Consider the following 27,155-nt stretch of genomic DNA (forward strand, 5'->3'; position numbering starts at 1 on the left):
CACATACGGGGACATCAGAGAGACAACTCCACGTAGGATTCCCTCTTCACACTCAGCCCCGTCACCAGGCCTCGGATCGCAGGGGGACTGAGGAAGCGGGGTGGAGGCTGAACCTAAAGGCCCGCAGAGATGGGGTGTCCCCTCGGCCTTTCGGGCAGCTCTGGGGCAGGTATCCCTTCCCACGCTGGCCCATCCGGAGACCACAGGGCCCTCAGCGCACTGAGAGGCCGGCGTGCTCTGGTGTGAACTGCTGTCTGCAGGAAGCCTGGTCTCTGCCTTCAGAGGCTTTGGGGAGCGTGTGGTTGCCACAAGGCCAGCTCCCCTGGGCCTCCACCAGCTCTGCGATGTTCATGGCTGCTGGCACTTTCTCTCTTTCTCTGAGGTTTTATTTTGGGATGTTGTTGTCCAGTCGCTCAGTCGTGTCCGACTCTTTGCGGCCCCATGGACTGCAGCACGCCAGGCCTCCCTATCCATCACCAACTCCCAGAGTTTGCTCAAACTTAGGTCCATTGAGTCAGTGATGCCATCCAACCATCTCATCCTCTGTCATCCCCTTCTCTGCCTGCCCTCAGTCTTTCCCAGCATCAGGGTCTTTTCCAGTGAGTCAGCTCCTTGCTTCAGATGGCCAAAATATTAGAGCTTCAGCTTCAGCATCAGTCCTTCCAATGAATATTCAGGGTTGATTTGGGGACATTACAATCTAAAACTGTAGACTAGGTATTGATTCCAGGTGCCAATGAAAGTACAGAGAGGCTGATATTTCCCTTTTCTGTAGAAAAGGAAATGTAACTGAAAAAATGTTCTTGGAATACGAGCTATTTGTTGGTTAAGCCTCTCAAAGCTGGAGTGCTTTTCGGGAAATTACTTCAGGGCTGAAGCAGAGGCCGTGACCCCTTACGTGGCACCAGGGCTGTCTCGAGATTGCGGTTCTTGAACAGCACAGACCTCTGGCTTTGGCTGGAGCACACACACGTGCAAAAAGGGTGCCTGTTATCTCGTGCCTTCACGGAGAACGTCGTCAAGGATGCTTGGTCAGGTGAGCCGAGCGGCGCCAGGACCCAAGCCCCGGGAGAGAAATGGAGAGCTAGCATGGCGGGTACGGCAGTGGGAAGGACAGCTTCTGCAGGGCGGCTTTCTGTGGCTGTCAGACCTGCATCAGGACATCCCGGGCAACACGGTGGACACGCAGGAGGAGCACATGGCTGCAGGCTGGGCCCAGCCTCTTGTGGGGACCACCTGCCTGCCAGCGGCCCCACCCTGAGGGACCCCTGGTCAGCGCCCGAGTGCTGGGCAGTCGGTAGCTCTGGCCTGAGACTGAGCGGTGGTGCACTCACTGATCGATCCTGTCTCTTCCCTCCCATCAGCTGAGGGCCCTAGTGACGGCCCCCAGTGACACGCCCCCTCGGCCAGCTCCCTGCCTCCCTGGTGCTGGGCTCTGCTCAGCGGGATGCAGAGACCGCCTCCCCCAGCAGGCAGCACCCAGAGGCGAACACACCCTCCTCCTCCAGGCCCAGCCAAGGATCATGCGGCCACACCGAGTGCCCTGACCACAGGGGCGACTTCAGGGTGCTGTCCAGGCTAACTGCCTTCACGGATCCAATCGAGCAGCGGCGGCCAAGCCCCGCTCTGTGCTGCCACAGTGCCCACAGCGCAGGGCCACTGGGTGCCACAGCGACCAACCCCGAGGATGCTGGCCTGACCGGTCACAACACCAGCACAGCAGCTCGGGCCTGCCGATGGGGGCGCGCCGTCCCAAGGAGGACTCGTTCTCACCGTAGAACCAGGCCACCCCGATGACCTCCATGAGCACCCCGAAGAGTATGGACGTGCCGGCTGCGAAGTGGTCCAGCAGCGTGAAGACGTAGATGCCACCCTGGTGGGGAAGGAGGGGAGCACCCGCTGAGCTCGGGGTGCCCGGCACTCACGCCTGCCCACAGAAGTGCTCTTCCAAAAACATCAACCTGGCCTGAGGCGCCAGCTTATAAACACCTTCTATTTTACTCTTTGTGGAGTGTCACTCAGGAAAGAAACTAAAGTTCAGTCCACGAGCAGCCACTTGGGAACCCAGCTATTACAAAAAAACCAATCTCTCGCCCCCTTTCCAGGGCTGCTGGTACAGTTAGGGGTGAAAGCCAGCAAAAGTCAACCATGGTAGAACCTCTGTGAGGATGGGGCCCTGAGCCCTGTACCCCCACCCCCACCCCGGACAGATCTCCCCCAGAAGTGAGTGAAAGTGAAAGCTGCTCAGTCCTGTCTGACTCTGCGACCCCAGGGACTCTACAGTCCATGGATTCTCCAAGCCAGAATGCTGGAGTGGGTAGCTGTTCCCTTCTCCAGGGGATCTTCCCAACCAGGGATCAAACCCAGGTCTCCCACATTGTAGGTGTATGTTTTTACTGTCTGAGCCCCCAGGGAAGCCCAAGAATACTGGAGTGGGCAGCCTTGCCCTTCTCCAGGGGGTCTTCCCGACTCAGGAATCGAATTGGGGTCTCCTGCATTGCAGGTGGATTCTTTACCAGCTGAGTCACCAGGGAAGCCCCCCAACCCTCTTGCCCCATAAGCCCAAGGGCGCTTCGCAGGGAACTATCCAGGTGCTGAAACTCTGGAGACCAAGCCCTCATGTGCCTGGGGACTGCGTGCGACCACGGGGACTCTGAGTGACCGTGGGCGCCGCCCTGCCTGATCCACAGCCACCGTGTGCGTGACACGAACAGCTGTGTATCATCACAAGTCATGGGTTGTTTGTGGGGGTGGGGGGGCACCCCTGCTCCATCTGCCCTGACTGCAGCGGGTGTTAACGAGAAGATAGCACCCGGGGCAGCGCGGGCACTCACGTTGGTGACACAGAAGAGGGACAGGAGGAAGGTGGCCAGGACGATGAGCAGTGTGAAGAGCTCCCGATGCCGATGCAGCAGCTGGAACTCGTCTGCGAGCCCCGTGATCACGGACTCCATGCCGCCCATCTGCAGCCGGGGCAGAGCGGGGGTGCGGTGGGGTGGGCCTCTGCCCCCCCGGGGCCCACATGCGGTGTCTCCACCCACATGCTCAGTCGGGAGCTGCATGGGGTCCCGAGGGCAGAGGGCACCCCCGGCAAGGGCTGCTCCCCCGACACGGCCGCTGGAGATGGGTGGGCATCCCGTCCTCTGGTGGGGAGCTGCGGGGCCAGACTGAAGCCGTCCCCTGCTTCGCCACAAAGGCTCAGCTCCGCCCAGTTTCTCTAAGCAAGTGTCTGCCCCACGCCACAGCTGAGTTCTGTTCCCAATAGGCCTGGCCTGGCCACTGGCCATGCCCCCACTGACGTGGCCTTCCTGACTCTCAGCACTGTCCAGAGGGGCTGTCTCCAGGAAGCCTGGCCTCCAAGGACCCTCTGCCCTGCTCGGTCGGGACCACCTCCTCCGGGAAGTGCTGCTGGCGGGACTCATCCACCATGGGTGGGGTCCACCCAGGGGGCGGGTGGGAAGGCTGACTGGGAGAAGCAGGTGGAGTGGCCAGCTTTCACAGGGGAGGGACTGGAGGCTCCTTCGTCCTTCCAAGAGGCTCGGGGTGGAGGCAGACACGGGACCTGAGATCTCGGGCGCGTGGAGGAGGAGCGTGAAGAAGTCTGCCTCCCAGGGGCCCACAGGGCCACCACAGGATGGATGTCCAGTGGGCCAGGTGCGAGCCTTTGCCCCCCAGCCTGAAAGGGCACCCGCTCCCGCCGGCGGCCACAGGGCAGGGAAAGCTGGAGTCAGGCCCGGCCCCGCTGGGTGCTGTGTGGCCCCCATTTTCGGCAGCACCTTACTCCCCCTCGCCCGCCGGGGACTCGCTGCGCCCCCAGGGGCAGCAGGGCAGAGCTGGTCTGAAGAGCCCTCCCCAGGAACTGTGGGGCCCCGCCGCCCTCCCACTCGGGGGCTCTGCTCAGGCACAGGTATGTGGGGGGCCCCGGGGGTCTCCAGGCTGGCCGGCCCCGAGGGCGGTGGGTGAGCTGGCTGTCCGCAGCGGGGCCCCAGGGTACGCGGAGATCACTCACGGCGCTGTCGATGCCCAGGGTCAGCAGCATGATGAAGAAGACCACTGCCCAGACGGACGGCAGCGGGAGGGTGGCCAGCGCCTCGGGGTAGATGATGAAGATCAGCCCCGGCCCTGAGAGCAGACCCTCCGGTTACCCTGGGGTTGACCTTCCGGGTACCGCCCCCCACAACCCGGCTCTAAGGTGGTGCAAAAACTGCTCTCCTTGCAAAGCCCTCCCTCCTTGAGTTCGGGACCCAGGACTCGGGAGAAGGGAAACAAGGTCTTAGAGCGAGGGCTCTGCTCCGTCCCCACCAGCCTGTGACCGTTTCCACACCCCGTGCCCCAGAGGAGGGGGCCCAGGAGAGCAGGGGACACGCCAGCAGGGAGCGGGCGGGACGGGCTTCCTCCCCCCAGACCCCGGGGGCCTCCCGGTTGGTTTCCTGTGCCTGTAGCTCACACTCACACACTCACACACCCACGCTCGCTGCTGCGGTCAGGCCACCTACACGGCAGATGCTTTTCTGTGCCAGTACACGACTCTTAAGTGCGATCTTTAAAAACCACGTGCTGTTACAGAGACGCCACAACTTAGCGCGCCTTCTCCACGTGCCCCCTGCAACGCGGCGTGTTTCTGTCCCCTCTGACTGGCTCCCAGACACACTCCTGGGAGTGGGGACACAGGGGGCCATGCCAGCTCCCTCACCCCCAGCAGGTGGGATCTGGGTGGAGGTGGGCAGGGGTGGGAGTGGTCAGGACTCAGGCACTTTGACTGCAAATGACCCCAAAGTAAAGAATATCCCCACAGGAAGCTGCTAGTTGATCACTTTCAGGGTTAGTTTTACAAGAAGTGCCAGGCAGCTTGCTGGCATGGCCTCTGAGAGCTTGCTCATGGACGTACAACTTACCACTTTCCTGGTTCCCCGTTCTTAGCGCGGCCTGGGTCAGGCACCGCCGATAGGAACGGGGCACTTATTGATGCTTCTCGAGAATCAAAGGCCGGAGACAGGCTCCACCTACAAGATCTGTCAGGGGCCCTGGTGTTGACCTGAGCTCTGGGATCCCAACACCCCAGGAAGGAGTGCAGTTTCTGATGCAGGCGGGAGGAGTGGATGGTTTGAAAAACCCTAAAGTCTAAGCGCCAGGAGCCTGGAAGATGCCCATCAGCTAGGCTGAACTAAAGCCAATATCCTCACTTTTCATTTTGGCTCCTGGGTTAATATTTCCCCTGTTTTCTTGAGAATTAGAGCCATAAATGATATTTACTTTGCTTTTCTGGGAAATGCAATGAAGACGGTCAGCTGCTTTTCAGGGGTTAATGGGGATTCTTGCAAACTATTGCTATTTATCATAATAAAGGGCAAAATCCAGTGAAAATGCATAAATGCAAGGTAAGTAAATTCCACTGCTCTGGCCTTATTTGCATTAAGTTCCCTTTCCTGCCTTTATTGGATTTTTTTTTCCTGGAGGAAAGAGTGGATCTGGAAGCATGTAGAGATTCATCTGGGTCCCCAGCTTTCCTGCCAGACTCGGAGGGGCTTGTCCCCGGAATCCAAACTCTGTTCCCGGCTTTCCAAGTGGGGCTCCTAGCACTCGATGGATGGACTGATGGACTGACCTGCTGACAGCTCAGGGCACCGGTGGGGTCAGCCCTCTGTTCTCCTCGGTTGCTCTGCTAACGTCACCCTCCTGCTCAAGAGTAAGAAGACCCAGGAGGAGAGGAGCTTGGGTCGGGGGGAAGGAGGGGCCGCCCCTGAGCGGGATCGTCTTAGAGGAAGGGGCTCCTCCAGCTGCAGGCACAGGACAACCCTGCAGGCCGGTGGGGCCAGCAGTGATTTGGGGCCCAGGTCCTGGACTGACTCAGGTCTGGCTCCAGACTGCCTCAGCCACGCCTTCCACCCAGGATCTAGCACCAGCAGACCTTCCTCCTTCACGGAATGCCCAGGGGCGCAGCAATCAGGGCCCCCCAGCACCCCGTTCTGGGCCAGGGCCCCCAGTCCTCTCCTGCTGGCCCAGGTTGCTCCCCCATGTCACCGGTGCCCACTCCTCTGCTGCCCGCTCCCCTCCGCTGACCCCTTGTCTACAGACACTCCTGCCACGTCGGCTGGGTGAGCAGGTTGGGAGCATGGGTCTCTGTTGCCACCGTGTGCCAGAGACTCCGGGGGTTTCTCCGCTATTATCCCACTCCCACGTGTATGCGCCATGGCCCCTGGAGGGCTGGGGGAAAAGCTTCGGAACAGAGTAACTGCTGGCATCCGAGCCAGCCCAGCCTCTTTCTGGCTGACCACACCAAGGTCCGGCCATCTGTGCTGCTTGGAACAACTCCAAGCCCTCAGCTGCATGTCCCCCACCAGGTGAGGGGAACTGGACCCTCGTCCTGCAGCCCAAGTGGCTTCCGTGAGGAGCCCTGGGCCGAGGGCCAATCTCGACCCGGTCCTGGCGTCCAGCAGGCGGGCCTGAGGGGGCAGGAGCTGGGAGTGTGTGGAGGCGGTGGGTGCCATGCACCCAGGTACCTTGCTCTCTGCTGCATCAGCTGCTCCTGGGAAGAGCCCTGGGCGCCTGTGCGCTTCCCTCTCAGCTTGCAGGGAAGCACTTCGAGAACGGGGCGGCCCGGGAGCGGGCGGGTGGGGACCTCACCACTCACCATCCTTGGCCACGTCCCCGATGGGCACACTGTGCTTCTGGGCCATGTACCCCAGGAAGGAGAAGACCACGAAGCCGGAGGAGAAGCTCGTCAGCGAGTTGACGGAGGTGGTGATGATCGCGTCTCTGCAGGAACAAGACACACTGTCCCAGCCCGGCCGGGCGCCGCTGCAATTTCCCGTCATTATTCGTAATTGGCTGTGTCTGGTGCCGGCGTCTGGGGGCGCTCCCCAGACGGGCAGGCCAGCCCCTCCTGTGACCCCAGAGCCTGTCCCGGGCTGCCCTGTGAGACAGAGGCTGGCACCCGGCGACAGTGGTGAGCCTCCCACCTGGTCCCCCCGCTGAGCAGCTCCGGGTGCTGGCCACGCCCCGGCCAGGTCGGGCCTCCGGTGACCAGCTGTCCACACTTGCCTGGGGACCAAGGGGCTCCTGGGACTCTCAACTCAGCGCTGATGGCGAGACGATCCCACAGGCAAAGCTGGGCTCCGGTGGGCAGCCCAGGTGACCACGGGGTCCCCACCCTGACCCACAGGGCTGCCAGGCAGGGCTTGGAGATGCCTCCTGGGAAACTTGTTAAGATTCAGCTGCTGACGGGGTGGGTCTGGTGGGGCCCAGATGCTGTGTTTCCCCTACGTGCCTGGGGGTCCAGGGCTGCTGGCCCGGGGACCCCACTCTGAGGGCCCAGAATTCAGAGCAGGGAGGAGGGGCTTACAGAGTCAGCCCTCCTGGGTGCCCGATTGAAAGGACCCTCACAGACCCGGGTGGGCACAGGGTGGGCTTGGGAGCCGCTGTCTGGCCTGCCATCCAGACACCACCTCTGTGTGGACCTCTGGGTAGCAGTCAGTCTGGCCACTCTACTGCGCACACCGCCTTTGTATTTTTAACCGCATTTTTATCCTCACGATATGAAAGAAAACAAACACTGGCTCAAAAGTCAAAGAAAGCAGAGTCCCGGAGGAAACCCTTTCTCTGTTTTTAGAAGGATGTTGGGCCGGCAGGTGACTGCAGGTCGCTCAGGCCCTCCTGGGCTGGGCAGCGCCGGCTGGCAGGCTGCTGGGGCTCTGGGCACGTGGCATGGCCGTGCTCCTGCCTGTCCTGGCGCTGAGTCTGCGGGGCCTCTGTGGGGTCTGGGGCGCACCTGGGGCCCTGGCTCCCTCAGTGAAGGCCAGGTGGGGACACGCACAGGCCCTTCCTCATGGGAACAGGGGTGAGGAGCCTGATCCCACATTCTGGGAGAATGCTGGGAGGACGGGGCGGCCGAGCCGGGCAGAGGAGGGGCCTGGGGGTGCCCGAGAGGCCTCCTCCCAGGGAGGGGGCAGCGTCTTCCTGCTTCAGAGCCTCCCTTAAGCAGGAATCAGTGTTGACCTGTTGCTTCCCCATCTCATTTCCATGTGTGGAAATTTCTCATTTCTCATTTCCTTACAGCTTAAGGGGCTATAAGCATGGCTCCTTTCCCCTCCCCTCACCCAGGGACACACCGGCCCGACTGGCTCCACAGGCCTCTCTTGGAGCCCGGGACTCACCTGTAGCAGTTGTTGGTGAACTTATTGTAACTGGAGAAGGCGATGAGCACCCCAAGGCCCACGCCCAGTGAGAAGCATATCTGGATGGCTGCATCTATCCAGACCTGCGGGAGCGGAGAGACAGAATGAGCGCTCCCCACAGGAGAAGCCCCCGCGGGGAGACGGAGCGGGTGAGCGGTCCCCGTGGGGAGAGGTCCCCGTGGGGGCGCGGCCAGCCCGGGGAGAGGCGGGGTCATGGGTCGGCCCTCGGTGCCGCGGGCTCTGAGGAACAGAGTCACACTTAAACTTGGCCTCACTGTCAGCGAGCAAACGTCCACAGGGCCTGCGGGGAGGGGCGCTGCGTCCTGGTGCGGGACCTGAGGTTGCCTCAGTGGCCCATGACCCGGGGAGGAGCAGGGATTCATGACACCACCGCCTCCATCCTGCGCCCGCCTCCCACCCTTCCGCAGCAGCGTGCAGAGAGCGCGTGGGGAGCCCAATAGGCACAGGCAGGAAGGCCCATGGAGCCAGCGGCGGCTCCAAAGCTCTGCACTCGCTGGAGGCGGCAGAGGTGACATCCCGGGTGGCTGACGCACATGACGAAGGAGGCCATGTGGTCGATACTGGACCAAGACGCTATTTCAGACTTTGGACACGACCTGCTCGGGTCAGGGTGGTGCAGAGGCCTCCCTGCGACCCGGTGATGCTGATGTGGGCACCCCAGGCCCTGCACAGCCTAGGGCGGTGATGAGGAGGGCAGCGGACACCTGCCCTAGGGGAGCGGCCAGGCCCGCTGTGTGAAAGGTGGAGACGGGAGGGTCCTGGACGGGAGGGCTGTTCCCAAAGTCCCTCAGCCTGAGATGAGGCCTGTTGGCCGGGTTCCCCAGCTGTGACTCCAAGAGCCCCTGGCTGGGAGCACAGGGCGGCTGACCTGAGCATGACCCAGTGAGGGGGCTGGACACAGAGCCCTTACACCAGGACCAGTGGGGCTCAGTCCTTTGGGCAGCACTTCCAGAGCCTCTGGGTCACCCCAGCACTAAGGACAGCATGACCAGGCTTCAGCTCAAGGCCCGGAGTGTCTGGGTGGCAGGGGGTCAAGCTGCTGGTTGTTGGCCGGCAGGCTTCTGCAGGCAGGGGCTGGTGGCGCGGGGTTGGGTGGGGGCTCCTGCTTGCTTGCAGTCCCAGGTCCTCTCAGTGGCCAGTGGTCACCCCAGAGCCTCTGCATGTGTGGCTCACCCACCCAGAGGCACCTCCTGGCCATCTGTCCAGGCCTCTGCTCACCACTGCCCCAGGACCCAGCCCGGGTCCTGCCCACAGCCCACCCTGGGACCCACTGGGCAGCCTCTTGGGGCCGACCCAGACAGGCCCTTCCTTTACTTCCTGGCCTCATTCCCCCTGCTGGGATGGAGGACCCCTCCCCTGCCAGGACAGCACAGTGTCTGTCCCAGTTCAGACCCTACCTGCCCGGCAGGGCAGCTCAAGAGCTGCAGATGAATGGCCAAGAGCCCGGACACCACCGAAGGTGGGGACGCTGACCCCAAAGGGGCTCCCCTCATCCCCGTGAAGACCTACAAATGGCCCCCAGGAGATGGGGGTCCGTCTCTGTGTCAGAACAGCACAGGGCCTGTGGTGTCAGGGACATGAGAAGGGACAGAGCTGACGGGCCTTCTGCCCTGACCTCTGTTGGGCAGGCCCCCAGTAGAACCTCCAATCCCATTGGTCTGGACCAGAAAGGACGCTGAAAGTCCAGAAAGGACTCCCTACTGTGGCCACCCCCTGGACTGAGCTGCCACCTCTGAACCCCCAGGGCACAGACAGCCTGGGAAGGTGCTGGGGGCCTGTACCCCAATCTGAGCCAGCCCCTAACCACATCCCAGGGGAGTTAATGGGACCTGCCCTCACACTGCCCAGCCCCCAGGAAGATGCCAGGGCCGCTCAGCCTTTGAGGGAGGCCACCCTGAGCCTGGGGAGAGGATGTCCAGGCCACACTTGGGCCTGGAGCAGCCCAGGGGACAGCACAGGATGGCCACCAAGCTGGTGAGGCTCAGTTCCTGCCTTGTCCTGGAGGTGACGGTGTAAAGGTCAGCCAGGACCCTGTGAGGGGGACAGGAACGGCTCTGCCCTGTGAGCTGGGGGTGCAGGGGCCTGGCCTCTGGGCCCAAGGGCTCCCAGTGGCTGTGCACCGCTCTGTCCTGACTTTGTCCCTTCCTGCTCAAGCTGATGGGACGTTAGAGGAGGGGACACTCAGGGCAGTCCCACTCCTCACTGCCTGCCACCGACGTCTGTCATCCACTGCCCACTGTCTGCCTGTCTGTTACCTGTCATCCGTTCACCTGAACTCTGCTGTCTGTCTGTCTTCATCCGTCTGCCTATCAACTTCACCTGTGCCAACCTCTGGTCTCCACTTCCTTCTGCTTCACAGACGCATCTGTTCACACGGCCGATAGCTGTTCTATACATTCTTCCCCCGACACCTGACTCTTCTCTGATTTCCGGGTCATGCCCCACCTGGCCTTTGATGCCACGGCCACCTCCTCCCACCAGCACACCTTGCCTACCGCGGGCTCTCCTGAGGATGACACTCCGCTGACCCACCGGCAACCTGGGCCCGGCCCTGCGGTGGGGCCCCGGGATCCCCACTGACCTCACGCTCCCCTAGCCGTCTGTGTCCATCTCTCTTGGCTCCGTGGAGACACGTGTGTGGCTCTCATGGTCTCACAGGTCTTCCGTGGGCTGCCTGGTGGGTTCCCCGGTGCCGCCCACGGCTGCCCTCCCCTGCTTGCCTGTGGGCCTGTGGCCATGGCACCTTCCTCTCTCTGCTCCTCAGTGTCCGGCCTCTGCTCTGCAACTCCCCCTCCCCTGGGGCTCCTGGGGGCTCACAGCTTTGCTGACCTCCCCTCCTTCTGCTTTGCTCCCATTGCCCACCCCTCTCCCCACCGTGGAACCTCCTCCTTCCCCATGAGCGCTGCTCCCGACTCACAACCTGGCAGCGTCGGGGCCCCCATACCCTGGCCGAGACTGCTCCTCCCAGTGACCCAGCCTCCCTGGGCGGCTGTTGGGGCCCCATGTCTAAACAGCTTCTCTCGTGTGGTCCACCTGGATTTCCAATGGCCCCCTTCTCCCGCCAGCAACCACCCCGCCCCCTGGGGCTGCTGCCCTGCCTCCTTTTCCTCTCTCTCTTCCTCCCCGCCTACCTCCCCTCCACTGCCCTGCCGAGTCCTGGTATTTCAACCCCGATGACGTCTTCCTTTGCTGAGGGAACCTGCAGCCAACAGTGGACTTAGTTTGTCCATGAGATGGTCACATCACCACCTTACGTGGGTACCAGGGTATCTGACCACAAAGTCTGGCTCCCCGAGGTGGGCCTGGTTCACGCAAGCCAGCACCTCAGCCCAGCTCTGAGGATATGCTGTGGCCAGAGCTCGGGCTTTGGTCTAGCTGGGTGCCAACACCCTTGGGCACAGACTGGCGCCCCCACCCCCACCCCCAGGTGCTTGTCTGAGGACCCAGGAGGGCTCCTCCAGAGAGTGGACGGCCCAGGTGAGGAGGTCAAGGGGCAGCTGCCCTGGCTTCTCCCTGCAGAGGCCGGGGTGACCCCTTCTCCTAATCCTCTTACCCTGGTCCCTTTAGCCCTGTGCTGTGCCCACACGGCCCCTTCTCACCTGGACAGTGAACTCTGCTGGGCAGGGCAGGTCACCCCATGTGAAGCGTTTCCAGCCAAAGATGCAGAGAGACCAACGACCCGACCTGCCAGCCCCGGGGACGGGCCGTGAGTGGGGGGCGCACTCACCGAGGCTTCGTAGAGCCGGTGGAAGTCCACGCTCAGGTACGCTCTGATGCCGTCCACGGCCCCCGGGAGAGTGACGCCTCGCAGGAGCAGTGCAAAGAGGACCACGTATGGCATGGTAGCCGTGATCCACACGACCTGGGAGAGCGCGCGTCAGCCGGCCGCACCGGGCACTGTGGGCAGGGCTGGGCTCAGGGCCGCCCTGATGGCTTGTGCTCAGACAGAGGGCCTTGGGTTGGTAAGCCCAGTGTCCCGAACAGTCCCAGGATGTCAGCTCGGCAAATGCCCCCTGGAGCGGGACCACCCAGTACCCTCTTTCCTGTATGTCTCTCCCAGGGATTGAAACAAGAGAGCCTGGCAGGGAAGGGGCCTTCTCTGTCTGCATTTGGGCCACGGCTGTAGGCACCAGTGGCTGGATTTCTGATGAGTGAGATCCAAGTGATTTGCGTCTCACTGATCGTGCAAACGTGCGCCTGGGTCATGTGTGAAAGATGGACTCTGGGCCGTGGGCGGGGCAGAGGACAGCACCACGGGGAGGCTTCCGGGGGCTGGAACATGACTATGAGCATTAGCGCAGGTGATGGGTGCCTTTGGGCCATCGTCACTTTGGGCACCCAGACAATGACCGAAATATCTTCATCGGCACAAATATTTGTGCTGAAGCCACTCTCCTGACACCATTCCTCAACCACGGCCGCTGTCCACTCCCCAGCTGGCGAGCCCTGCCCCTCACCTTCCCGGAAGTCTTCACCCCCTTCCAGAGGCTGAAGTAGAGCAGGACAATGACCAGCACCAGGCAGGAGGTGAGCTGCCAGCGGGGAGGGCCCAGGTCATCGATGCCCCGGCTCTCGTGGAGGTGCAGCACGCCGCGCCTGCAGGGGGAGGCAGCGGGGTCCCGGGGCCGCCCCTCCGCCCCGGCCGCCTCCCGCCCGGGCCGACCCCCTGCCCGGGGCCGCCCCTCCGCCCCGGCCGCCTCCCCACCCGGGGGCTGCCTCTCCACCTGGGGGCCGGCCGGCCGGCCCAGAGGCCTGCCCTCCACTGCATGGCACGGCAGCAAGGAACTGGCCTGACGGCCTGGGGACAGCTGACCCCCGCTCCAGAAAGGCCAGGCCCTCAGCCCCAGTGGGGACACAGGCCTACCTACCCTCTCTGTGAAGAAAAATAGGGAACTCCACAGCTACGGTTTAGAGTTCAAACGCCTTTTACAGCGGCGGACAGAACAAGGCGAGGGTAAGGCCGTAGGAGCAGACACCACCTTGCTGACACATCCACCCATCAGCGGCAGGATACACATCCTTTTTAAGCGCACGTGGGACACATACAGGGATAAACCATATACTGGGCAATAAGACAAACCTCAGCATATTTAGAAACAATGAAGTTTTAAAATACATTAGTTCGGCAAGCCAGAATTAAGTTAGATGTCAGTAACAGAAATATATCTAGAAAATCTCCAAATACTTCAAAACCAAAGCACAAACTTCTAAACCTCTCCTGTGAGTCAAAGAAGAAATCACAAGGCAGACAAAGGGATACTTTAGTGAAAATGAAAACATAGTGGATCAAACATGAGGGAGGCAGTTAAAGTGGTCTCTTAGAGGCTAGTCTGTAGCTTTAAATATATAGCTTTCTAACCAGTCCATCCTAAAGGAAATCAGTCCTGAATATTCACTGGAAGGACCAATGCTGAAGCTGAAGCTCCAATAATTTGGCCACCTGCTGTGAAGAGCCGACTCGCTGGAAAAGACCCTGATGCTGCGAAAGATTGAGGGCGGGAGGAGAAGGGGACGACAGAGGATGAGATGGTTGGATGGCATCACCAACTCAACTGACATGAGTTTGAGTGAACTCCGGGAGCTGGTGAAGGACAGGGAAGCCTGGTGTGCTGCAGCCCATGGGTTGCAAAGAGTCAGACACGACTGAGCGACTCAACAGCAACAAATGTAAATTAGAAAGTAGGTGAAGGTGGTTTTAAAAATTTAAGTGTTTATGGAGTAGGAGTTATATGGGCTTATTTTGGGGTTTCTGAAGGCTGCTTGCACTTTGTAGGACTTACCGCTTTACAACTTCACGATTATATTAATAGCTGCTGCTGCTAAGTCACTTCAGTCATGTCCGACTCTGTGTGACCCCATAGATGGCAGCCCACCAGGCTCCCCATCCCTGGGATTCTCCAGGCAAGAACACTGGAGTGGGTTGCCATTTCCTTCTCCAACGTGTGAAAGTGAAAAGTGAAAGTGAAGTCGTTCAGTCGTGTCCGACCCTTAGCGACCCCACAGACTGCAGCCTACCAGGCTGCTCCATCCATGGGATTTTCTAGGCAAGAGTACTGGAGTGGCTTGCCATTGCCTTCTCTGATATTAATAGCTATCTTGGCCTTTATGGTAGCACACCAAGCTTGTATAAAGCCTTGTATGAAAACCTTTTCAGACCTGACAGTCACTGGAGCTTGTCTCAGGGAAACGCAGTCTTCACTGATAGTGGAACCACCTGGAGGTGCTCTTGGCTCAGTTTAATGACTGATTGTGTCGTTAACGATCTTTGTGCTGTAAACCTTCAAAGGCCGCGCCTCTGTCCCGGGGTCCCTCCAGCTACGGTTGGACATCTGCTTCTGCTGACAGCCCTTCCCAGGGAGGGGTGGGCAGCTTTCCATCTCAAGCCTTCTCTTCCAGACGGGAGTTCCAAGCAGACAGCCCTAGTGAGCTCTTTCTTTTTTTTAATCCGTTTATCACATATGTTCTTTCCTTTTAGCATTCTTAATAATAAACCACTGACTAGCCAGTTTTTTCTCCTCTTTTTCTTATCTGAAAATCACTTACCTAAGTCAACTTTTTCCAGACCTCCCAAACAAAATGTGGCAGTGAAGAAAGTGTTAGTCACTCAGTCGTGTCTGACTCTTTGCAAAACCATGGACTCTAGCCTGCCGGGCTCCTCTGTCCGTGGAGTTCTCCAGCAAGAATACTAGAGTGGGTAGCCACGCCCTTCTCCTAAGTGTCCCCAGATGGCCTCACCTGGTGCATTCCACATCTCTGACAGCTTTCTGAACGTTCTAAACGGCAGCAAAATCCATCTTAGAACTGTAGGAAACACCCCAACTTGGAAACTTAGCTGCGGTTTTGCTGGTGAAATGACAAACCCAGCTCTAGTGAGCACTGTCTCTAGACATCTGTGAGTGTGGGTGTGAGGCCGGACCCCGGTGGCCATTTTGGCTTCTCCTTCTCCTCTTCCCTTTCCCGCCGGCGGGAAGAAGCCCCGCTGGACTCTGACTATTGTGCTCTATTCTCTCATTCCCTCCCCGCCTGCTGGAGTGTCCTTGATGTATCGGTTCCTGGTAGAGATCAAGCCTCTCCTAACCTCCCCCTCCTAACCTCCTGTCCAGAAACAGCATTCCGCCCAGAAACAGCAAGAACTATTCCGCTGCATCAGCACAACCTTGAGCAGGTCGGGCAGCCAACCCAGGCTTGCCCCCGGCTAACTGCCCTCTGAGAGACCACCACTCCAAACCTTGCTGTGAAGCTATATAAGTTGCTCTTTGCGTGCGGACTTTCTCGACCTCGCTCTGTTGGGTCCTGGAACCCCGTCCGGGGGTGCCTCGCCATTAAAGCCTGTTGCACCGCTTACCTGGTGTCTGAGTTATTTTCCCCTAACATTATTGAGCCGTTTTGACCTTACAGTGGGACGGGGAGGGGCTGGGGGGCGCCCCCAGGAACTTGCCCATAGCCACGTCTGCTCTCCCCCCTCTGATGCAGGGCTCCCTCCCTCTCTCCTTCTGGTCCCTTCTCTCCCATCACAGGCTAACACTGAGGTCAAGGCTGGACCAGGTCAGGGCTCAGCGGGACCGCGGGGGAGCACACGTGCAGCCCAGGCCTTGCCCTGGGGATGAGAAGCTCCGAAGTCTGGGACCCGCGGCAGTGAGCCCGCGGGCAGCGAGCTCCTCAGTCGGTGGAGTGGCTGATGAAAGCCCTGCCGTCCTGTCCTGGACGGATCTACGGCCTCTTGCTTGCTTGTCACTCTGAGTCCTGACCGACACACTGTGTTTCCCGTGGGGGTGCCTGCCCCGGTGCCTCTCAGGTGGATCTGATGGGGCTGACCCCAAGCAGACCCCCATTTCCAGCCCTCCTCTGAAACCCACTGGCCACTGCTGAGAGCTCCCGAGACCAGGCCTTCACCTCCCAGCTTTGGAGCCCCATCCTCCAAGCAGGCGGGCGTTCCTTGACCTCCCCATCATGGACACCCCTCCCCTCCTTCCAGACACCTTCACCTGCTAATCCCAAACCACTAACAGGAGTATCTTTCGAAAAACTAAACAGGTCCCACCACACACCAGCTGCATGCTAGCCAAGCTGCTCCTGGCAACCCCTAAGGAAGGCCCTGGTCCCTTCTGGTAGCCCCCCCAGCGACCCCCACCCAAACCCTTGGCACTGTGTCCCTGCCCATCGCTGTGGCCTTCCACAGTGGCCGGTCCTAGAGACACGTTCCCCACGTGGGGCCCCCAGAGCTGAGGACGAGACCCCGACTATCTGTACACACAACCTCAGACCTTAGACGTTCGCAGGTTCTGTGGACTCGCTCGTCCCCCAGGCGGGGGTCATTCCGACACCCACATGACAGATGCTCCTGGCTTCCGAGGGCTCGGCCCTGCCCTGTACACCTGGAGTCTTACCCAGCTCCACTGACCCTATGGGACAGGGCCTGCCCCTCACAGACCACCCTGGGCCACCGGCTGCTGATAAAAGGGGTCCTCTGGAAGCCCCTCTGCCAGCCAGGGCTGGGCAGCAGCTCTGCTCACACCCCCGGATGTGTGATCATCTCCTCCAGGACGGACCTTATAACTTTCACAGCAAGATGGCCTTCGTGTTTACACTCATGGTTTCCTACCTCAAAACAAGTTTTGAAATTGTGCCCACCCACAGCCTTCAGAATGGGAGAAAATAATAGCAAATGAAGCAACTGATAAAGGATTTATCTCCAAAATATACAAGCAGCTCCTGCAGCTCAATTCCAGAAAAATAAATGACCCAATCAAAAAATGGGCCAAAGAACTAAACAGATATCTCTCCAAAGAAGACATACAGATGGCTGACAAACACATGAAAAGATGCTCAACATCCCTCATAATCAGAGAAATGCAAATCAAAACCACAATGAGGTACCATTTCACGCCCGTCAGAATGGCTGCTCTCCAAAAGTCTACAAACAATAAATGCTGCAGAGGGTGTGGAGAAAGGAACCCTCTTACACTGTTGGTGGGAATGCAAACTAGTACAGCCACTATGGAGAACAGTGTGGAGATTCCTCAAAAAATTGGAAAGAGAACTGCCATATGATCCAGCAATCGCACTCCTGGGCATACACACCGAGGAAACCAGAATTGAAAGAGACACGTGTACTCCAATGTTCATCGCAGCACTGTTTATAATAGCCAGGACATGGAAGCAACCTAGATGTCCATCTGCAGACGAATGGATAAGAAAGCTGTGGTACATTTACACAATGGAGTATTACTCAGCCATTAAAAAGAATACATTTGAATCAGTTCTAATGAGGTGGATGAAACTGGAGCTTATTATAGAGAGTGAAGTAAGCCAGAAAGAAAAACACCATTACAGTATACTAACACATCTATATGGAATTTAGAAAGATGGTAACCTTAACCCTGTATATGAGACAGCAAAAGAGACACAGGTGTATAGAACAGTCTTTGGGACTCTGTGGGAGAGGGTGAGGGTGGAGTGACTTGGGAGAATGGCATTGAAGCATGTATATTATCATATGTGAAACGAATCGCCAGTCCAGGTTCGATGCATGATACAGGATGCTCGGGGCTGGTGCACGGGGATGACCCAGAGGGAGGATAAGGGGAGGAGGGAGGTGGGAGGGGGGTTCAAGAAGGGGAACACATGTACACCCGGGGCGGATTCATGTCAATGTATGGCAAAACCAACCAATATAATATTGTAAAGTAATTAGCTTCCAATAAAAAAAAACAACCCGGAATTATATTTTGGGCTGAGGTCCACTTTTCTAAATTGTTGGTGGACTCATTTCCACCTAGAAACATGAGCAGACTGTACCCAACCGGGATTTCAGTCCCAAAGGAAGATCGCAGTCACCAGGAACTTCAGGAGTCCGCCGCAGGCACTGCGAACGCGTTTCTCAAGAGAAGTGGCCTCTGTCAGGACGTGGGGAAGGGAAGCTGGCCCAGGGTTGGGGCGGGGGGGCCTGTCCAGTTCCCCTTCCTGCGAGGTCTCCCCACAGGAGCAGAGCTGAGCTGCTGGAGCTGGGGTCAGAAAGAAGACCCTCGATAGCCCCAGGGAGCAGGACAAGACACAGCCTGGGGAGGTGCCTCCCACAGCCTGGGGGCAGCACAGGCTGGCGGGTGACCCCGGGCCAGCGCCCTCCCCTCCCAGGGACGTTGGCCCCAGGAGACCCCACTCACTCGAAGTACTCGGCGGCGGGCGTGATCCTCAAGGTGTCGTTGGGGCCGGAGCTGGAGTTGGGGGCGCGGGCGTCCGAGCAGCGGGGGCTGTTCCAGGTGTGGTTGCAGTGTGTCCAGGGCAGCTCAGTGGTGAAGGAGGAGAACAGGTAGTGCAGGGCCCACGCGATGATGACGTTGTAGAAGAAGCCGATGTACAACGAGATGAGGATGACCGTGTAGCCCACGCCTGGGGGAGAGCGTGGCCTGTCAGCATCGCCCTGCTCCCCCCACGGGATGCAGCTGCACCTGGGCTTCCTGAAACCAGGCAGCACCTCTAAACACGCCCGGAGACGAGGGAGAGGGTGGGTCCCACTGTCGTCATGGAGGAGGGGCCACCCCCTTCTTACACCATCCAAGGCCCACCAGACCTGCATGGCCAGTCAGGGACACCCCGGCACACGAGGTCGTCTGCAGACATACAGTAAAACCAAGGGCCACCTTGGCTGCCCACCATCACTCACAGCCAATCAGGATCACCCAGGCTCACAAAAAGTCACCTAGTATCACCCTGGGTCACTCGGGCAATTTGACCCAGGGGTATCCATGGCCACTAGCCAAATAAAACCATCAGAACAATTCACCACTACCCAGGGCCACCCAGGGCCATCTAAAAAGACCCAAGGATACAGAACACCAAGCCAACGAAGGCCACCCCAAGCCACTCAGGGTCACCCAAGGACATCCCAGGCCACCCTGCCAATACGGCCCTGAAGGCCATCCAGGGTCATCCAGGAATACCCCGTGTCTCCCAGAGCCAAACAGAACCACTAACAGTCACGAAAGGATGGCCAGGTTCTCCCATGGCTGCCCCCAGCCTCCGGGGCTCATCCAGGACCAGCCACGCCTCCAAGACAAGCCCCACCCAGCTGGGCTGCCTACAGCCGCCTAAGGCCACTCACGGCCACCTCACTAACCATCCCTCCCCCAGGCTAGTCAGGGCAAACAGAGGCATCTGGGTCCACCCAACATCACCCAGGACCACGCATGACCATCCAGAGTCTCCCGGGTCATGCGTGACCACGCAGAGCCCCCTCGGCCTGTCAGAGTGCCCTGTGCAGGGTCATAAGACGTAGGATTTGGCAGAGTCACTGAGGGGCTCCTGACTGCTGGAGTAGAATGCAGGGCCGAGCAGTCTTTGGAGCCGTGTCATCCGGCCGTGGCAGACGGCTGGTCGGCACTGGACAAGCACTGTTGCGTCCCGCCACTGTGGTTCAGTTTACCCGGCTCCACAGACTTCTGTTTCCACATTCTTTCCCGGCTTTGCTGCTGGGACTGGCTTGGGCATCAGTATCCTGGGACCTCATGGGCACTGGCCCGGTCATGCCTGCCTGTGGCTAGGAGGAGCTTGTCTTCACGCTGACTTTTGCAGGGAGTGCCTTGGCTTGCTTTTTGTGGGTCTAACCCTCCTTGCTTGCTGTTCAATTATTCAGTCGTGTCCGACTCTCTGAGACCCCATGGTTGAGCACGCCGGGCTCCTCTGTCCTTCATCTCCCAGAGTTTGCTCAGGTTCGTGTCCACTGAGTTGGTGACGCCATCCAACCATCTCTGCTGCCCTCTTCTCCTCCTGCCCTCAATCTTTCCCAGCATCAGGGTCTTTTCCGATGAGTTGGCTCTTTGCATCAGGTGGCCAAAGTACCAGAGCTTCAGCTTTAGCGTCAGTCCTTCCAATGAATATTCAGGACTGATTTCCTTTAGGATAGACTGGTTGGATCTCCTTCCTGTCCAAGGGACTCTCAAGCATCAATTCTTTGGCGCTCAGCCTTCTTTATGGTCCAACTCTTACATCCGTACATAACTACTGGAAAAGCCATAGCTTTGATTACAGGGACTTTTTCGGCAAAGTGATGTCTCTGCTTTTCAATATGCTGTCTTGGTTTGTAGTAGGTTTTCTGACCTTTAGGAGAAGCTATTTTCCTGCTCAGGACACTTCATTAAAACGCTCTTACTATCCTGAAAGCGGAAAGAGAGTGACTCCAGGTTACTTATGTGCAGACATTAAACAGATCTAGTATGAGCGACTGAACTGAACTGAACTGAGTATCAGGAATGATTCCCCTGGTGGCTCAGCGGTAAAGAATCTGCCTGCAATGCAGGAGCCACAGGAGACTTGGGTTCGGTCCCTGAGTCAGGAAGATCCCCTGGAGAAGGAAATGGAAACCCGCTCCAGTGTTCTTGACTGGACAATCCCAGGGACAGGGGAGCCTGGCGGGCTATATACAGTCCGTGGGGTCACAAAGCGTCGGACACGATTGGAGTGACTCAGCACACAGCACAGACAGGCCCTGGTACACGGCCCTCTTGGAAGACATCTTCAGTGGCAGCGATGACAAAGTCCACGCTGTCCCTTTGGAGGGCCTCCTCCGGGGTGGACCCTGTCTGCCCCATCCGGGGGAACAATTCCTCACTGCACTTCTGTCCCATGCGCTCCCTAGGAGAAGTTGGCTCATGGTGGACTTGTCTGGCAGCTGCAGTTGGGAAGCCATGCGGCTTCCAAGCACCTCTCAGAAGCTTTCTGGCCATGAGCTGGCTGTGGGTGGTTGCTGGAAATCTCCAGAAGGTGACAACTCTGTACACCAAATCCTCCGCTTGTGGCTTAGGGAACTCAGAGCTGCCTTTGACCAAACGCCAGAGCAGATCCAGCCCCGTGTCCCAGGGAGAGTGGCCTGAGCCTCCAGTCCTTCTGACCTCAGTGCTGCGCGCACCGCCAGCCCCCGGGCGGGCCAGGTTGCTCACGGTCACAGCAGAGAGAGTGACGTGGCTCCCAGGGGACGTGGGCTTTGCCCCTCAGCAGCAGCTCAGAGGCAGGAGGCAGAAGGATGGCAGGTACAGATACAGAAGATAAGTCAATAGACACGGTAAGTCAGGTGGGCAGGCGGGTGACACACGGCTGACTGGTGAGAGGCAGGCCATGGACGAGAGTGACGGATGGGCGCAGGCGGGAGACAGACGGCGCTATGGGCTGGACTGTGGCCTCCAAAATCCATTTGTCGAAGTTTTAGCAACCCCCAGTATTTCAGAGTGTGATCTGACTGAAGGCAGGGTCTTTACAGAGGAAAGTCAAGTCAGGGTGGGCCCTAGTTCACTGCGACTGATGTCCCCGTAGAAAGGGAAGCCTGGATGAAGAGACAGCCCAGAAGACGCAGGGAGAAGACGGCCCCCCACGACCCCAGGAGCGAGGCTGGGGGCAGGCCCGCCCCCGCCCCCCGGCCTCAGAAGGAGCCAGCCAGCACCCTGAGTTCAGACCTTGGAACTTCGACACAACAAACGTCTGTTATTTAAGCCACTCAGTCTGTGGCGCCGTGTATGGCAGCCCCAGAAAACTAACACAGATGACAGACAGTAGATCACAGAGCGACAGATAGGAGGCTGTGTTTTTTCTACCCTGTTAGCACTTTGACAAAACACCGCCACCCAGGAACTGCAGGCTGGTTTCGCCTGGGAGCAAGGACACACACTCGCAAACCCTCGGTGACGACAGATCTTTAGAGCAGGACTGGCATTAAAAGGATGTGTCCGAGTGCCTAGACACCCAGCAAAGCAGCACAGAACGCGCACAGCTGGGGCTGACCTGCTGTGCAATCTCCCCAGCCGTGCTCGCCCCGCCCCGCCCCGCCCCCCGCCCCACCATGTCTACGCCCCGCCCCGCCCCGCCCCCATGCCCCGCCCCGGCCCCGCCCCACGCCCCGGCCCCGCCCCACCATGCCCTACGCCCCCGCCACGCCCCCGCCCCGCCCCGCCCCGCCCCCCGCCCCGCCACGCCCCACCTCCGCCCCCGCCACGCCCCACGCCCCGCCCAGGCCACGCCAGCCCATCCCGCACCCTGGCCCATGCTCTGCCAGGCACGTGGGTGTCCCCGCTCGTTACCTCTCAGGATGGGGCAGATCTTCCAGACGCCTGCCGCCCCCTCTCTGTTGAACTGCCCGAGGGCCAGCTCCATGTAGAACAGCGGCACGCCAGCGACGACCATGAAGAACAGGTAGGGGACCAGGAAGGCACCTGGGGACGCGACAGCACACTCAGCCTGGACCCAAGGACGCGTCGGCCCGGTGCCATCCCAGCGAGCATGCCGCCGTCCACGTGTGTCCCGGGCACGATGGCTGTCACCCTTCTTCGAAGCTCCCCGCAGGCTGGGGGCTGGGCCTCCTGCGTCCGTGCCTGGCCCCCGCTGTCACCGCACCCTGACACATCCCTCTGGGGACCGCGGTCATCCCCCCGCCCCTAGGTCTGCGCAGATCCCAACAGCAGAGCGGACCAGCCCAGCCTGGGGCGGCTCTGCCCCCCACTGCTGTCCACTCTCTGCCCGCCTGGCCCTGGGTCCCCTCTCTCTCCTCCATGAGGATGCCTGTCCTTGTGAGCTGTGGATCCTTGGGGTCCAACGCAGCCTGGCCCCCAGGATGCTGGCCTGCCTCCATCGGGGATGCGGCTGAGCTCTCTGCTGGCAGGTGCCGCCGCCGGGCTGGGGTCTCTCCAGGCGACAGCACTCTGAGCACAGGGATCGGGGCCCCACGGGCTCAGCCGTCTTCAGCCGTCTTGCTCTGCCTCACAGGAGGATGGTTCTGCCATGGCTCTTCCGGGGAGGGGCAGGGGAGGCAGGGAAATCCCACAGGGCTGCCTGTCTTGAATTGACTTCTGTACCTGCTCAGAAATGCCCAGCTGCTCACGGGTGCCCTGGCAGGCCCTCCCCAAGGAAGTTTCCTGAAGCCCCGAGTGTGGGGCATGGAGTGACCCTGATGGGGTGGCAGTGTCTAGGAGACTCACGGGAAACGAGCACCAACCTAACTGGCTTCTCAGCTTGGATTCTGGGGGTGACCCAGGCGCATTTCTTAGTTTTCTGCCTTGAACCCAGATGGAGCCATTCTAGGGCTGGCTGTGCAGGGGAGGCGGGGACCGGGGAGGGGCAGAGACACATCCCCTGGGCATCCTGGGACTCCAAGCACAAGGGCTGCCGCACAATTTGTGAGCACTTGGAGAATTTTCTTTTCCGAAGTGAAGGCCACTTTGGGAAACAGAAGGCAGAGTCACAGTGCCTCCAGCCCCGCTCCTGCTTTCCTGGCCTCGGCGTCCTCAACTGGACAGAACCATCAGGGGACGAGACCGCTCTGAGCGCGACCATGCCGGGTTCCGGGACATCCACACGCCCCGCTCCACCGTGTGCCCCCCGGAGCCCGGCCTCCAGCACCCTTGGGGCCCCAGGCAGGAGGGCAGAGGGTGGGCGGACAGACTCACCTCCGCCGTTCTTGTAGCACAGATACGGGAACCGCCAGACGTTGGCCAGGTCCACGGCGAAGCCGATCACTGACAGGAGGAAGTCTGCCTTCTTGCTCCAGGTCTCCCGATCCTGGGTCTCTGTGGGGCTCTGCGGGGGGTTGAGGAGGGTGGAGTTCGTGAGCTGCACCCCGTTTTGCTCCTTGACCAGGACGAGCTCCACCGCCTTCGGGCCCGTGGCATTGGCCTCCTTGGCTGGAGCCACCAGGGAAGACATGAGGGCCACAGAGCAGCTGCCCTCGCTCATGGCCTCCTGGGCTCGGGGGTCCTGTGCTTCCGCCTTCTCGGTCTTCAGCCGGCCATGAAAGATAAACACACAGAGGGACGCACGGATTTAGCAGCCAGAACTACGATGCACCGGGCGGCGTGAGCAGGGAGGGGTGGCTTTCCAGACGTTTCTTTGGGGGCAGAAAACAAGCTGTCCCAGCACCTAAGGAGACAGAGCCGGGGTGAGCAGATGATCTACACTCCTCGTGGGGCTGGGAGACAGGCCGTGGGGGCCTCAGACCCCTACCTTGCTCCCCCTCCCCCAGTCCATTCCATAACGTGCAGAGTGGCGTCACCTCTAATGTGATTTCAGTAATAACGCAAGAGGCTACCTCCACGCTCCCCCCACTGCCATCGTAATGTGACGATCTTCAGATGGTTTTCCATAGTCACCCTGCACAACAGTGCACACGCATTCTTCACACTCAGCAACCAAAGTCAGAAGCAAAATTTAAAACCAGGGTCACCCACAGGAATTCAAAGTTTCAGAGTGGCGATTACAAAAGTCTCCTTCAAGGAACGGCTGCGTGTCCACATCCTTGCGGCCCCTGGACGGCCCAGGCAGGGATGGGAGCTCACAGGACTAGATCCCGCAGCTTCATCCGGGAAATTACCTCCTAGTCACCTTCACGACACTCTGGGTAGTGCAGTCAGGAAGGACGGAAGAAACCACATAGTCACACCGGGGAGCAAGGTGGGCCTCAAGGCCGTGGGCAGCTTCAAACATGACTTCTGGTGTCTGGATGTTTCAACTGCACACGCTTGCAGGTGCGCGCGCGCACACACACACACACACACACACACACACACTCTCTGAAGCAGAAGGCAGCAGGAGGCAGTGGAAACGGGGTGACTTGCCTCTGCATCCGAGTTTGAACAGAAACTCACAACACAACTCATCATAGCACATTACAGAAGGGGCTAGGGGGGAGGAGCAGAGGAACTGGCCTGCGGCGGGGTCCAGGGGAGCGGGCGGGGCTCGTGCAGACCCCAGCGGACTGCTCTGACAGCAGCTCTCGCAGGCAGGCCGAAGACCACCTACTGGGGACACCCCAGCTCAGCATTTGGGGTGAGTCCACCTCATGCCTGAAGCCACAGCCTCACAGGCCAGCTTTGGGTACAGAAAGCAAAACATGGTGCTTAGGCAGAGTGGTTCTGAGCCCAGGACAGAAACAGAGCTGCAGTTGGCCCCTACAGCCAGCCTGGATGCCCAGAGCCTGCACACACCCCACCTCCCCGGGCATCCCTGCCCTGTCTTAGACATCAAAGACTAAACCCTGCAAGAAGCAGCCACACTGAGAAAATCACCCGGGGGTTGGATCTTGGGGCCAAATGCCCAAGTGGTCCCCACCGGGCACAGGTTCTAGTTCAACAGGGAGCAAGCAGCCCCCGGCCTCAGGGGGCCAGCTGGGCAGGGAATCCAGGGACAGCCGCCCCTGCCCAGCGCCCTCTCCTAGCCTGGGGCAGGGCAGGGGCAGGGGACCCGGGGGTGCACACACAAGCCCTGTACCCCGGCGCCCCGTCTCGGGCTCACACCTCTTGGCCAGCTCACCTTCAGATGGCCAGTTGCCCTGTTGCAGCGCGCTGTGCATCCCAACTGTCCGCTACTTTTGCCTGTGGCCCCCCACCGGGCCCCGACGGTTCCCGCCCGGGCCCCTCGCCCTCGGCCTCAGACTTCAGGGGACGCCGGTGCGAGGCGCAGCCCTCGGGGGTGGCCGGACTCACCTGCGCGCCCGGCCTCTGCGCCGCTGGAGACCCGCCACCGGGCGTCCGCGAAAGCTCCAGCTCGGGGCCCGCGGCGCTCAGGGCTCTTATCTTGTCGCCGGACCCGCCCCGCCGGCCGACGGGGGCGCCCGCCCGCCCTGGCTCCGCCTCCGTGCCGCCCCGGGTGGGCGGAGGGTGAGCGCGGTCGCGCCCCGCGCCCCGGCACCCCGCCCCGGGACCCACCGCCGAGTCGGGGCGCGTGGGACCCGGGACGCCTCTGGTCCCAGGCCTCGCAAGACCAAGTGTGAAAGTCGCTCAGTGCGTCCGACTGTTTGCGACCCCACGGACTACACAGTGCTTGGAATTCTCCAGGCCAGAACACTGGAGCGGGTGGCCATTTCCTTTTCCGAGAAGGGCGCTTTTCCGTGTCCTTCCCACCTCAGCTTGCACCCCAGAGCTGCCCCGCGCCCCGGCATCTGCCTGGAGCTTGGGCTCCCTCGGCCCACCCGCTGCTCCGCTCCAGCGAAGCCTGGGAAGGGCGGTCGCGACGGGGAAGGAGGTGGGCGGCGGGCGGGGACCAAGGCGGCTCTTGCCTCCCTCCGCTTCCTCTCCCCCTCGCCGCGGCTGCACCGACCTCCACCCTGACGCTGCACCCGCCCCGCTCCCCAGACCAGTCTCTCGTCGGTTCCGTCTCCGCCTCCCCCCGCAGCCGCCCCTCCCGAGGTCTGTCTGGCGCCCTGGGGACATCTCCCTGCTCAGTCGTCCCCCTCGAGCTGGGGCGGCTTGGGAGCGGGGTTCTGCCGCGACCCCGGCCTCGCCCTGGTGGGCAGTCTCAGACCCGCCCCGTCTTCGCCCTCTCTCCTCCGGCTGTGCGCCCGGGCGGCGAGGTACCCGATCCTCCTCGTCCGGGTCCCGGCTGCGGAGATGCGCGTCCTTCTGTGGCCCGAGAGACGCCTGCGCAGGACCCAGTGTCCGCGCGTCGGGCAAGGTTTCGAAGTGCCCCCGCGCTTTGCCTACCTGGAGCGCGAATCGATTGGAACCAAAGGGTTTGAATCACACTCGCATTGGAAAACGATTTCCCCAGATGGCCGGAAACCACAGCGGTCAATACCTGCTCCCTGACCAGGCGGACTGGGATCTTTGCCGAGATGACCCCCCCGCAAGACTGGACATTCGGGATGCGGAGGGATGGAGTTCCCAAGCCACCAAGCAGGCCCAGGCCCCTCAGGGGCAGGACAGCGTTCAGGTAGGCGGCACCCTCGCTCTGTCCGCACAGGGAGGAGCCTGCCCGACCCCCAAGCCCGATGGCAACACTCCCCCTCCCCCTCCGTGTAAGCTTTGATTTTCCACCTTGCATCCCCTGCAGGGGGCATCCACAGGGCGCTCTTCACTCTGAGTCACATATATGTCCCTGCTTGGCAGTGTCCCTCTGCCAGGGCCTGCAGACCACCCTGGCTCCTCAGTACCACCATGCCCAGGGCTCCAGCTTCATTCCGGAGACCACACCTCCCTGCCTCTCCCG

General features: G+C 60.4%; 1 protein-coding gene across 1 annotated transcript in view; it reads right to left on the reverse strand.

Moving 5' to 3' along the window:
* The window catches only part of SLC6A3 (solute carrier family 6 member 3), a 37,708-nt gene extending 10,850 nt beyond the window's left edge, over positions 1 to 26,858 (reverse strand). Inside the window, exons 1-11 of the mRNA XM_055421744.2 lie at positions 25,655 to 26,858; positions 23,624 to 23,951; positions 22,262 to 22,393; positions 18,359 to 18,584; positions 12,653 to 12,791; positions 11,923 to 12,057; positions 8,154 to 8,257; positions 6,632 to 6,756; positions 4,010 to 4,122; positions 2,835 to 2,963; positions 1,774 to 1,873 (exon numbers count right to left, since the gene is read on the reverse strand). Coding sequence (XP_055277719.1) covers positions 1,774 to 1,873; positions 2,835 to 2,963; positions 4,010 to 4,122; positions 6,632 to 6,756; positions 8,154 to 8,257; positions 11,923 to 12,057; positions 12,653 to 12,791; positions 18,359 to 18,584; positions 22,262 to 22,393; positions 23,624 to 23,909 — 1,489 coding nt within the window. The 5' untranslated portion in view covers positions 23,910 to 23,951; positions 25,655 to 26,858. The remainder of the gene's footprint in view (positions 1 to 1,773; positions 1,874 to 2,834; positions 2,964 to 4,009; positions 4,123 to 6,631; positions 6,757 to 8,153; positions 8,258 to 11,922; positions 12,058 to 12,652; positions 12,792 to 18,358; positions 18,585 to 22,261; positions 22,394 to 23,623; positions 23,952 to 25,654) is intronic.
* Between the last annotated feature and the right edge of the window lie 297 nt (positions 26,859 to 27,155).

The sequence above is a fragment of the Moschus berezovskii genome, chromosome 18, assembly GCF_049115385.1.
Source record: "Moschus berezovskii isolate FMDL1 chromosome 18, NW_MosBer_1.0, whole genome shotgun sequence".
Taxonomy (NCBI): Eukaryota; Metazoa; Chordata; class Mammalia; order Artiodactyla; family Moschidae; genus Moschus; species Moschus berezovskii.